Here is a 12,390-nt window from a genome sequence, read left to right on the forward strand (position 1 = left end):
ATCCTGGCATACTTCCCAAACTGGTTTTTGTACTTTATAATACATTAAAATTTTCTGTTTATCAGGGTCAGCAGCTCTTGATTCTCTTTCATTTTTCCTCTCCCTTAAAAATCTAGGTTAACAGTTTAAAATTATATATTCTTCTTCAAAACTGTTTATTTTTACTTTTTCAAAAATGTTTTCATGGTTGGTTCTTGACTGTTTATTCTTCCAGGAAATTTTAGAATCAAGTTTTTTTCTTCTATTTTCTAAAATGAGGTATAATTACATTCAGTAAAATCACAGATCTTAATGGTAAAGTTGAATAAATTATGAACAATGTCCCACTCAATGTACAGAACTCTCATTATCCTAGAAAGATCTCTCACATTACCTTCCAATGAGTCTTCCACTGCACAGGCAGCCACCATTCTCATTTCTACCCTTATAGATTAGTTGTGTCTTCTTAAGAATCAATTTGACAAATTCAAACATACTCCCCAAACACACACACAAGTCATACACACTTCTTAAACAATTTGTCTTCTATATTTTCTTTTCTACTTTAAAAATAGTATTGCTTTTTCTATTACAATTACTAATTACTGTTGAAACACAAAAATCTGTCAAATCTATGTTTTCACACGGATCTACTACCTAAAATTTAGTTGGTTTTCACTTGATTCAGAATTTTTTATATATGATACCATTTACAAAGTAACACTGTCTCCTTTCAAATATATAAACATATTTTATTATTTTGGCTAATAATCTGGCTAAAAGTTTTAAAATAATGCTAATTAATAGTTACAAGAATGTGGTATTTGTAGAAATTAACCATTAAGAATAGCTTTGATTGTTGATTTGAGATAAATATTCTTGAATGTTAACAAAGTAGCCTTCTAATTATCTATGTATCTAGGTACATGTATATCTGTGTACATGTACATAAAATGCTAGTTGCATAAGAAATTTGTAGGTTTATATCTTTTTAATGCTGTAAATCAGATTACACTAATTACCTGTTGCTTTTTTAAAAACAAAAATACCTGCATGCATTTTTTTGGAGGCAATTATTTCATCAATATTTTCAAATACTTCTACAGCTTTTGAACTATTCATATTTTATAATTTGTAACTGGAAATTAAAATTTATCCTGAAAATCCATTCATTTTATTAAGTTTCCAAATACATATAGAAACTACTCTCTTCCTCGTTTATTAATCTTTTGTATTTCTAACCTTTGAGTTTACCAAACATTTGTGGATTTTACCTTCTTCATCCAATTAACAATTTAGATTACATAATCTATCTTGTTCACTAATTAAGATTTTTAATTTTATTGGTTTTTCTCCATCTGTTTAACATGGAATTGATTTTTTTTCTTTTGGTATTTCTTGAGTTATAATGGTTCACTCACTTATTTTTTGCTTAATTATAATGTGCTTTATGATGAAAAATTAACTAGCTCTCCAGGTATCCAGGCAGTCCTACAAACTGGTGCACAGTCAAGTTTTATTTTTATTTTTTAATTTCCTTAATCACAGTTCTGACTCTGTCTCTAAATCAACAAGCATTGTGGTCATTGTTTAAAATCCTCAATGGTAGGTTTTGGTTCTCTTTTTTTTAGCTTAAACTTTTGTTGTCATTTATCTTAAAAGAGAATATAATCAACACCAGTCCTACTTTAGGTGGTGAAAAAAATACCTTTTCTTGTCACTTAAAATTATATTTCTTTGATAAGTGAGACTGAACTTTCAAAATATGTTGTTTAGCCATGCATTTCTTTGAGAATTACAGTCATCACTCTGTATCCACAGGGAAATGGTTCCACGGCCCAGATGATACCAAAATTCTCAGATGCTCAAGTCGTTTATATAAAAAGGGACAGTATTTACATATAACCTACCCACATTCTCTCATATACTTTAAATCACCTCTAGATTACTTACAATACCCTACAATGTAAACTCTATGTAAATGGTTATACTGTATTTTAAAATGTGTACTTTTTCTTTCTCTGAATGTTTTAGACTGTAGACGGTTGAATCCACAGATATGAAACCTGTGGATACAAGGGGCCAACTGTATTTGTTTTCCTACTGGTTTCTATATAAATAAATCACTTATTTTACTTGTTACATTTACTTTTTTATTGGATTGTTTTGGCACTGCTTGTTTTCTTGACTCCTTATAGTAAAATCTAATAGCTGCTAAAATCCCTGTGTGATTTCTTTTGATAACTCAAAACTCCTTTTCCTTCCAATGATCAGATAAATATTCATTAATGCTGCCCACTGGCCCCCGGTTTTTTCCCTGTTTAGCCCTTTCATGCTTTTTCACTCAGACTTCATTTTTTTATGCATAGTGGATTGTTTACCATTTTTAACCCACATCAAAACTGATATGGCTGTGTCCCCATCCAAATTTCATCTCAAATTGTAGGACACATGTGTCAAGGGAGGGACCCAGTGGGAGGTGACTGGATTGCAGGGCGGTTTTCCCCATGCTGTTTTCATGATAGTGAGTGAGTTCTCACAAGATTTGACGGTTTAAAAGTGGCACTTCCCCTTCACTCTTTCTCCTGCTGCCGTGTAAGACATGCCTCACTTCCTTCGCCTTCTGTCACGATTGTAAGTTTCCTGAGGTCTCCCAAGTCATGCAGAACTGTGAGTCAATTAAACCTTTTTACTTCATAAATTACCCAGTCTCAGGTAGTTCTTCATAGTAGTGTGAAAAGGAACTAATACAAACATACAGAATAATTAATGTTAGCAAGCCAGAATTTAGTAGATTCTATTACATAATAGTACTAGAATTTAGACAATTTCTATACTATATTTAATGATGAATAAAAGTTCAAAATTTATAGAATTTTAATGTCACATTGAAATTCTCTGTTAAACAACAAGTTCTCTACTTCCCTATCAGAAATCTACTACTTTTTCATATTTTTATAACTAAATAATTCATGTATTAAAGGCCTTAAAAATGTTATATATCTAATTATGTCAGCTGCAAACAGAGACAATTTGACTTCCTCTCTTATCTGAAAACCCCTTATTTCTTTCTCTTGCCTGATTGTCCTAGCCAGAACTTCCAATACTATGTTGAATAGGAGTAGTGAGAGGGCATTCTTGTCTTGTGCCAGTTTTCAAAGGGAATGCTTCCAGGTTTTGCCATTCAGTATATTGGCTGTGGATTTGTCATAAATAGCTCTTATTATTGAGATACATTCCACCAATACCTAGTTTATTAAGAGTTTTTAGCATAAAGGGGTGTGGAATTTTATCAAAGGCCTTTTCTGCATCTATTGAGATAATCATGTGGTTTTTGTCATTGGTTTTGTTTATGTGATGGATTACATTTATTGATTTGCATATGTTGAACCAGTCTTGCATCCCAGGGATGTAGCTGACTGATCATGGTAGGTAAGTTTTTTGATGTGCTGCTGGATTCAGTTTGCCAGTATTTTATTGAGAATTTTCACATCAATGTTCATCAGAGATACTGGCCTGATATTTTCTTTTTTAGTTGCATCTCTGCCAGGTTTTGTTATCAGGATGATGCTGGCCTCCTAAAATGAGTTAGGGAGGAGTCCCTCTTTTTCTATTATTTGGAATAGTCTCAGAGGGAATGGTACCAGCTCCTCTTTGTACCTCTGGTAGAATCTGGCTGTGATTTCATATGGTCCTGGGATTTTTTTGATTGATAGGCTATTAATTACTGCCTCAATTTCAGAAACTGTTATTGGTCTATTCAGGGATTTGACTTCTTCCTGGTTTAGTCTTGGGAGGGTATATGTGTCCAGAGATTTATCACTTTCTTCTGGATTTTCTAGGTTATTTGCGTAGAGGTGTTTATAGTATTCTCTGATGGTAGTTTGTATTTCTGTGGGATTGATGATGATATCCCCTTTATCATTGTTTGTGTTTATTTGATTCTTCTGTCTTTTCTTCTTTATTAGTCTGGCTGGCTAGCAGTTTATCTATTTTGTTAATCTTTTCAAAAAACCATCTCCTGGATTCACTGATTTTTTTGAAGGGTTTTTCTTGTCTATATCTCTTTCATTTCTGCTTTGATCTTAGTTATTTCCTATCTTCTGTTAGCCTGTGAATTTGTTTGCTCTTGCTTCTCTAGTTCTTTTAATTGTGATATTAGGGTGTAAATTTTAGATCTTTCCCACTTTCTCCTGTGGGCATTTAGTGCCATCAATTTCCCTCTAAACACTGCTTTGGCTGTGTCCTAGAGATTCTGGTACATTGTGTCTTTGTTCTCACTGGTTTCAAAATACTTATTTATTTCTGCTTTAATTTCATTATTACCCAGTAGTTTTTCAGAAGCAGGCTGTTCAGTTTCCATGCAGTTGTGCAGTTCTGAGTGAGTTTCTTAATCCTGAGTTCTAATTTGATTACACTGTGGTTTGAGAGATTGTTATGATTTCTGTTCTTTTGCATTTGCTGAGGAGTGTTTTACTTCCAATTAAGTGATCAATTTTAGAATAAGTGCAATGTGGTGCTGAGAAGAATGTATATTCTGTTGATTTGGGGTGGAGATCTCTGTTGATGTCTGTTTGGTCCGCTTGTACCAGAGCTGAGTTCAAGTCCTGAACATCCTTGTTAATTTTCTGTCCTGTTGATCTAATATTGACAATGGGGTATTACAGTTTCCCACTATTATTGTGTGGGAGTTTAAGTCTCTATGTAGGTCTCTAAGAACTTGCTTTATGAATCTGGGTGCCCCTGTATTGGGTGCATATATATTTAGGATTGTTAGCTCTTCTTGTTGCACTGATCCCTTTACCATTATGTAACGCCCTTGGTTTTTTTTGTTATTTGTTGGTTTAAAATCTGTTTTATCAGAGACTAGAATTGCAGCCCATGCTTTCTCTTGCTTTCCATTTGCTTGGAAATATTCCTTGCTTACCAAGCAAATGGAAAGCAAGAAAAAGCATGGGCTGCAATTCTAGTCTCTGATAAAACAGATATTATCCCTTTATTTTGAGCCTATGTGTGTCTTTGCATGTGAGACAGGTCTCCTTAGAAATCCCCATTGCCTCAGCCCAAAATCTTCTTAAGCCGACAAGCAACTTCAGCAAAGTCTCAGGATACAAAATCAACGTGCAAAAATCATAAGTGTTCCTATATACCAATAATAAACAATCAGAGAGCCAAATCATGAGGGAATTCTCATTCACAGTTGCTACAAAGAGAATAAAATGCAAGGAATACAACTTACAAGGGTTGTGAAAGACATCTTCGAGGAGAAATACAAACCACTGTTCAAGAAAATAAGAGAAGACACAAACAAATGGAAAAACATTCCATGCTCATGGATAGGAAGAATTGATATCGTGAAAATAGCCATACTGCCCAAAGTAATTTATAGAGTCAATGTTATACCCATCAAGCTATCATTGACTTTCTTCACAGAATTACAAAAAAACTACTTTAAATTTCATATGGAACCATAAAAGAGCCCGTAAAGCCAAAACAATCCTAAGCAAAAAGAACAAAGCTGGAGGCATCATGCTACCTGACTTCAAACTATACTACAAGGCTACAGTAACCAAAACAGGATGATACTGGTAACAAAACAGAGATATTGACCAACAGAACACAAGAGAGGCCTCAGAAATAACACCACACATCTACAACCATCTGATCTTTGACAAACCTGACAAAAACAAGCAATGGGGAAAGGAATGGTGTGGGGGAAACTGGCTAGCCATATGCAGAAAACTGAAACTGGACTCGTTTCTTACACCTTACACAAAAATGAACTCAAGATGGATTAAAGACTTAAATGTAAAACCTTCATAAAAAACCTAGAAGAAAACCTAGGCAATACCATTCAGGACACAGGCATGGGCAAAGACTTCATTACTAAAACACTAAAAGCAATAGCAACAAAAGCCAAAATTGACAAATGGGATCTAATTAAACTAAAAGCTTCTGCACAGCAAAAGAAACTATCATCAGAGTGAACAGGCAACCTCAAGAATGGGAAAAGAATTTTGCAATTTATCCATCTGACAAAGGGCTAATATCCAAAATCTACAAAGAACTTAAACAAATTTACAAGAAAAAACAACCCAAACAAAAAGTGGGCAAAGGATATGAACAAACACTTTTCAAAAGAAGACATGTATGTGGCCAACAAACATGAAAAAAGTTCATCATCACTGGTCATTAGAGAATGCAAATCAAAACCACAATGAGATACCATCTCAAGCCAGTTAGAATGGTGATCATTAGAAAGTCAGGAAACAACAGGTTCTAGAGACAATGTGGAGAAATAGGAATGCGTTTCCACTGTTGGTGGGAGTGGAAATTGTGGAAGACAGTGTGGTCATTCCTCAAGGATATAGAAATAGAAATACCATTTGACCCAGCAATCTCATTACTGGGTATGTACCCAAAGAATTATAAATAATTCTACCATAAAGACACATGCACATGTATGTTTATTACAGCACTATTCACAATAGCAAAGACTTGGAACCAACCCAAATGCCCATCAATGACAGAGTAGATGAAGAAAATGTGGCACATATATAGCATGGAATATTATGCAGCCATAAAAAAGGATGAGTTCGTGTTCTTTGCAGGGACATAGACATGGATGAAGGTGGAAACCATCATTCTCAGCAAATTAACATAGAAACAGAAAACCAAACACCGAATATTCTCACTCATAAGTGGGAGCTGAACAATGAGAACACATATACACAAGGAGGGGAACATCACACACTGGGGCCTGTCAGTGGGTGGGGGACTAGGGGAGGGATAGGATAAGGAGAAGAAATACCTAATGTAGATGACAGGTTAATGGGTGCAACAAACTACCATGGCACATGTATACCAATATAACAAACCTTAAATTCTGCACATATATCCCAGAACTTAAAGTATAATAAAATATGTGTGTGCTTGTGTGGGTGTGTAGTTATATATCCTTTCTAAAATGTTACATTTTTATTACTTGAAGAAAATTCTGACCTAGTTCACAGATAATGGCAATGCACGCTCGGACCATTCTGTCTCTTTCTTGAAGTCCATCATTTCCAACTGCAATTAACGAGTTGGTTACAGAACTAGGAAACAAGGAAGCATTCACAGTAATCATCTGTAACAGAAGGAATCAGAAAAAGAAGTTACTTTAGTCACACATTTCTTAAACCTATTTTGTTCAGATTAAGGTAGTTAATAACATACAGTAAGATCCAGAACAAGATCTAGGCATCAATTTTAATCTTCTTCTTCTTCTGGATATTTCAAAAGATTAATACAACTAATAATTGACATAACAAATGTTAATAGCTGTTACTACGGAAAATGCGTTAAATTTTTTTCTAGCAGTACAGACTATAAATTCGTTGACCAAATGTTCTGAGATGTTAAATTACTGTAGAATAGGGACTAAATTTTAAACAGTTTTTCAGTCTAGGTAAGGTAAACCAGGGGTGACGATAGTAGTCAATATATTACTGTACTATTACAATCCTATTTCTCCATATACCATCATCACCAAATCTTACCAATTTACTTCAATAACATCTTTATCTCTACTCCCCTCTCCCCATCAAATTAATTGATTGACTTGGGCCCTCACTCTCACTCTGATTACTGCAATAGATATCTAATGATTTCCTTCCTTTCTAGTTACGTTCCCCATCAATTACTTGTTGCTATACAAGAAAACAGAGTTCATAATCCAAATCTATTTTTAATATTTCAAAAATCCTGATGGAAATCCTGATGGAAATATCTTGTAATAAAATTGTGTTTCAATCTTACATTAAATGAAAGGTCTAACTGTCAATAACATATTTGGAATATTGAAAATCAGTAACATATGTCTTTGATTTGGAAAACAAAGAAAATTACATAGTTAATTATCGTTTCATAAATAAAGACTATTTTGCAAATTTAGAATTTCAAAATAGCAGGTTCCTGGAGTGGAAATAAAATATTTTCTTTTGTTTGTGTGGTAATAAAATATTAGAGAAAATTGATCTGATCCAGATGTCACTGGATTTATTGTTCTGTTGAAAAAACAAAACTTGTGAGATAAAACAATTAGAGGATGCAATATAACTAAATGAAAGTTTAAGTCTTACACAGGATCAAAAGAAAGATCTGTTTAAGTGGCTGTAAATGGTTTATATCATTTAAGCAGCATTAAGACATATTACAAAGTTCACCTGAAATTATAGAATACAGTTCTACAACCATAAAACAAATACATTTCCAATAACAGATGAATCTACAAAAGCTTTCATATTCATTTCTAAGTCAGTTTTTTTCCAATTAATTGAAAAAGAAGAAGAAAGGGAGAAGGAAGGAGGTATAGGAAATTGATCTTCCTGGGTGAAAGAATTCTAACATCTTATGACATTAATCTCTTTCTTAATACTTTTTGATTTATTATTATTCTAAGGAGCTTGTAAGAAAATTTCTCCAAGCAGCAAAATGCATGTAATATATTCTGTAAAGAGCTGGCTAAAAAAACAAGCAAAAGAGTTTTTAGAATTAAGTCTACTATTAATAAACTATGTTACCTTGACTAAACCAATCCTCTGTGCCTCAGTTTCCTCATTTGTAAAATGAAGACATGTATGAACAGATGATTTCCAGAGTTTCAAGTATAAAATTCTATATGTGTGTCTATTAAACATATACTTAATTTAACAGATTGCGCTATGAAACAGATAAATAAAATTTTTACAAATGAAATCACTCTTATTTCCAGGGAAATATATGCAAAGAAACTCTTAAATTGTGTGTAAATCAGAGAATGCATTCCTCATAAATCAATGAATGCTCCATAATGGAGAGGCCATAGAATGCTGTCACTGTTAAAACTGTAAAATTCAGTAATCTTTCTGGCATTACAGGACAGACATATACAACAAATTAAAGATCATGACTGGGTAATAAATTTGTGGAACTGACACAAAGGAATTAGAGAAGCACTGAGTTATCTAAGGGGAATATCTAATATTAGAGCTGAGACTAGAAGATTGATGTAAGGTGAGAAGGGCTGGAAGGAAGTAACAATTGTGGTGGCAGTGGTGGGTAGTTTGTCTACAAATGGTGGCATAAGACATGACAGTTAGAAATGGTTGGTTGGACCAAAACTGGGCTCTGAAGGCCAAAGTAGGCAAGTTGTACTTAAAACTCATGGGTCAATGTAGGTCTGGAAATCTCGGAGAAGAGGGCTCTTGCTCTGGCTTTGCCACTATCTTGCTATGTATCAAGGGCATGTGATTCCACCCAATGAATCTCTTTCAAATGTAAAATGTTTGCAGAATTAATTCCTTATTACATGAATAAAGAAATTATATATGAAGAAAATGACAGCTCAAATTAAGTGGGCAACAGGTAGAATTTAAATAAGATTAGGAAAAGAATAGTAACAACTAACTAGTAGAAAAATTACACTAAAAATGAGAGAGATAAAGCCAGAAAAGAGCTGCCTACATTGGAAGGGGAAGAGAGAAAGAAAAAATTAAAAACATGGAAAAGAAAACAGCAGAAAGACAGAAAATTTCCAAATGAATGAGATGGGTAAAATAAGAGAAAAAGTAACATAAGAATTCCTTAATTATAGTGTAAGTTATCCTAAAGCAAAAAATGTTTTTCCTTATCCTTTAAGATAAAATAGACTAATACTTTTATTACAAATTTTAAGACTTTTTGGAATGCATACAAAAAAAACCTCAGTGATATAGTAATTATAATATTAAACATTAATTTCTACTGCAGGTTGAGCATCCCTAATCTGAAAATCCAAAATACTCCAAAATCAAAAACTTTTTGAACACTGACATAATGCCAGAAGTAGAAAATTCAGCATCTGATAACTTTGCTTTCTGATGGTTCAATGTATATGAACTTTGTTTCATTCACAAAAGTCTTAAAAATATTATACAAAATTACCTTCAAGATATGTGTACAAGGTGTATATGAAACATAAATAAATTCTGTGTTTAGATTTAGGTCTCATTCACAAGATCTTATTGTATATATAAAAATATTCCAAAACCCCAAAAAAAATCCAAAATGGGAAATACTGCAGGTCCCAAGCACTTTCAATAAGAAATACTCAATGTGTCACTCAGTTGCCAAGGTTTTACTTAAAATAAAAAAAAAAAAGTATGCTCCAGATACTAAAAGTATTAATGAAATTATAGTTTCTCTGGCCGATAGAGGCCACTGTTCGTTCAGCAAATGTGCTCTCACTCTAAGCTTTTTAGCTTAAACCAAGGAAAGGCTCTGTGCCACAATTCTTCCTCTGATCCTATATCCCACTACCAAATACCAGCAATTTTCCTCTTCTACAATTCACAAATGTATGTGAGTCAACTACTCTGCATCTCAGAAGACAACCAAATGAAATGATACTTTTGTTACGGTGCTACTAAATTATTTTTAAGCAATTAAAAACTGAGCTACTTTAAATTCAATTTTAACTTGTGCAAAAATACAAAATTGAAGTAAAACATTTACTATAAAATCCCAAGTTGAATTTATTTGTCTGAATCCATTTGAAATTGTCTTTTCTTCCGACAGCAGTCTCTAGAGCAGTGATGCTCAAAATGTAGACCAGGAAATTCTGAGGGTCCTTAAGATATTTTCAGAGATTCTGCATAGACAGACATTATTTGTCCTTTTTACCTTTATTTTCTCACAAGTGTGTATTAAAGTTTTCCAGGGACTCCACCAAATGTGTAATCACAACAGACTGAATGCAGAAGCAAATATGATAATCCAACTGACTTGTATATCAAAACAAAATTAAAGAGAGTTGCAAAACTCTAAAACAATAGCACTCGTCTCATTAATTTTATTTTTTGGAAAATACAGACATTCCTAAGTGTCCATCAACCAATGAGTGGATAAAGAAAATGTGGTGTTATACACTATGGAATATTATTCAGCCATAAAAGCAATTGAAATAATGTGTTTTAAAGCAACTGGATGGAGCTGGAGGTCATTATTCTAAGTCAAGTTAACTCAGGAATGAAAAACCAAATATTGTATGTTCCCTGCTTATAAGTGGGAGCTAAACTATGAGGACGCAAAGGCCTAAGAATGATACAATGAACTTTGGGGACTGGAGGTGAGGGGAGTTTGGGAGGAGGTGAGGTATAAAAAGATTACATATGGGGTATAGTGTACACTGCTTGGGTGATACATACACAAAAATGTCAGAAATTACCACTAAATAAGTTATCCATGTAACCAAAAACCACCTGCTCCCCAAAAACTATTGAAAAAAGAAAAAACAGTTTTCATAAGAATGTTATTTGTATTTAATGTGTTTATTAAACATATTAATATATATTTTCATTCCTAATATGATAAATACTGACATATATAACCCAAATAATCAAAAAAATTGTTCTAGATTCTTCAAAAACAAATTTTGTTTATCTTGAATTCTCAGTCATAGAAGAAGGAAGAATTGTACAAATAAAAACTGTACATTTTTAAAATCTAAATTTGAAAAGTCAAATTACAATCCTAGTGTAATAGTTCACCTATAACAATAGTCTCCTAATCTATCTTCAGTATCATTCTTAGTAGAATATCGCACTTCTTTTAAGACTTAACACATCCATTTACTTGTTCCTTTCTATGCTCACCTGTGGGTACTATTACTAACTACGAGGTAGACAATTTTAAGAAAAGGGAAAAAGAGGGAACCCTAGCTAACACAGGAGTTGAACAGTACACCATTTTGGAACATGTACTGAATTGAAAGGAATGGGGAAAAAAGAACTAGAAAATTCAACTGGTAAATATTTTTAGATATCTTTATGCAAACAAACATATACTTCATGATTCTCATGAAACATTAAGATGAAATATGACACTTATCTCACTCAGGCTGAGTCCCAACCAAATTTACTCTCAGTTCATTCTTTTCCTTCCACCATTAGGGTATGAAGTAAAACAACAAAGCACTCCCTGAAGGCCTCTCAAGAGAAGCATTATGGATTGTCCTTAACACTCAATCTTCGGGAGTTTAAGCTATGACCTTTTATCCTGTACAAGGGCCTGAATTGTTTATTGCAACTGCCCACAGACTGTATCCAAATTCATCTTTAAAACAATAAACTTCTAACTATTTGTGCCATCCATTTAACAGTATTAACTCTAAGTATGCAATTAAGAGAAAATCAGGATGGGGAGCAAGCAATCCTCTCTCCAGTAACTTATCAAAGTGGTAATTACATTTACATGTCTATTGGAGGAAGAAATAATTCTTCACAATAAACATTTTATAAGAAATAATGTCCTAGCTATACCCAATCACATAGAATTTCACAAAATATTTATGTTTACCTCAAAGTTTAATGAATTTATTTAATATATAACTGTAAAAAAAGTTTAATAAAA

The 12,390-nt window shown here is 33.1% G+C and overlaps 1 protein-coding gene across 5 annotated transcripts in view; it reads right to left on the bottom strand.

Annotated features, from left to right (window-relative positions):
- RICTOR (RPTOR independent companion of MTOR complex 2) overlaps positions 1-12,390 on the bottom strand; it is a 127,102-nt gene that overhangs the window by 43,617 nt on the left and 71,095 nt on the right. For all 5 annotated transcript variants that reach the window (XM_012460037.2, XM_012460036.2, XM_012460038.3 and 2 more), the window contains one exon: positions 6,982-7,108. In XM_012460037.2, coding sequence (XP_012315460.1) covers positions 6,982-7,108 — 127 coding nt within the window. The remainder of the gene's footprint in view (positions 1-6,981; positions 7,109-12,390) is intronic.

This window comes from Aotus nancymaae, unplaced genomic scaffold (genome assembly GCF_030222135.1).
Source record: "Aotus nancymaae isolate 86718 unplaced genomic scaffold, 86718_ANA_hifiasm-v0.15.2.pri h1tg000014l, whole genome shotgun sequence".
NCBI lineage: Eukaryota > Metazoa > Chordata > Mammalia > Primates > Aotidae > Aotus > Aotus nancymaae.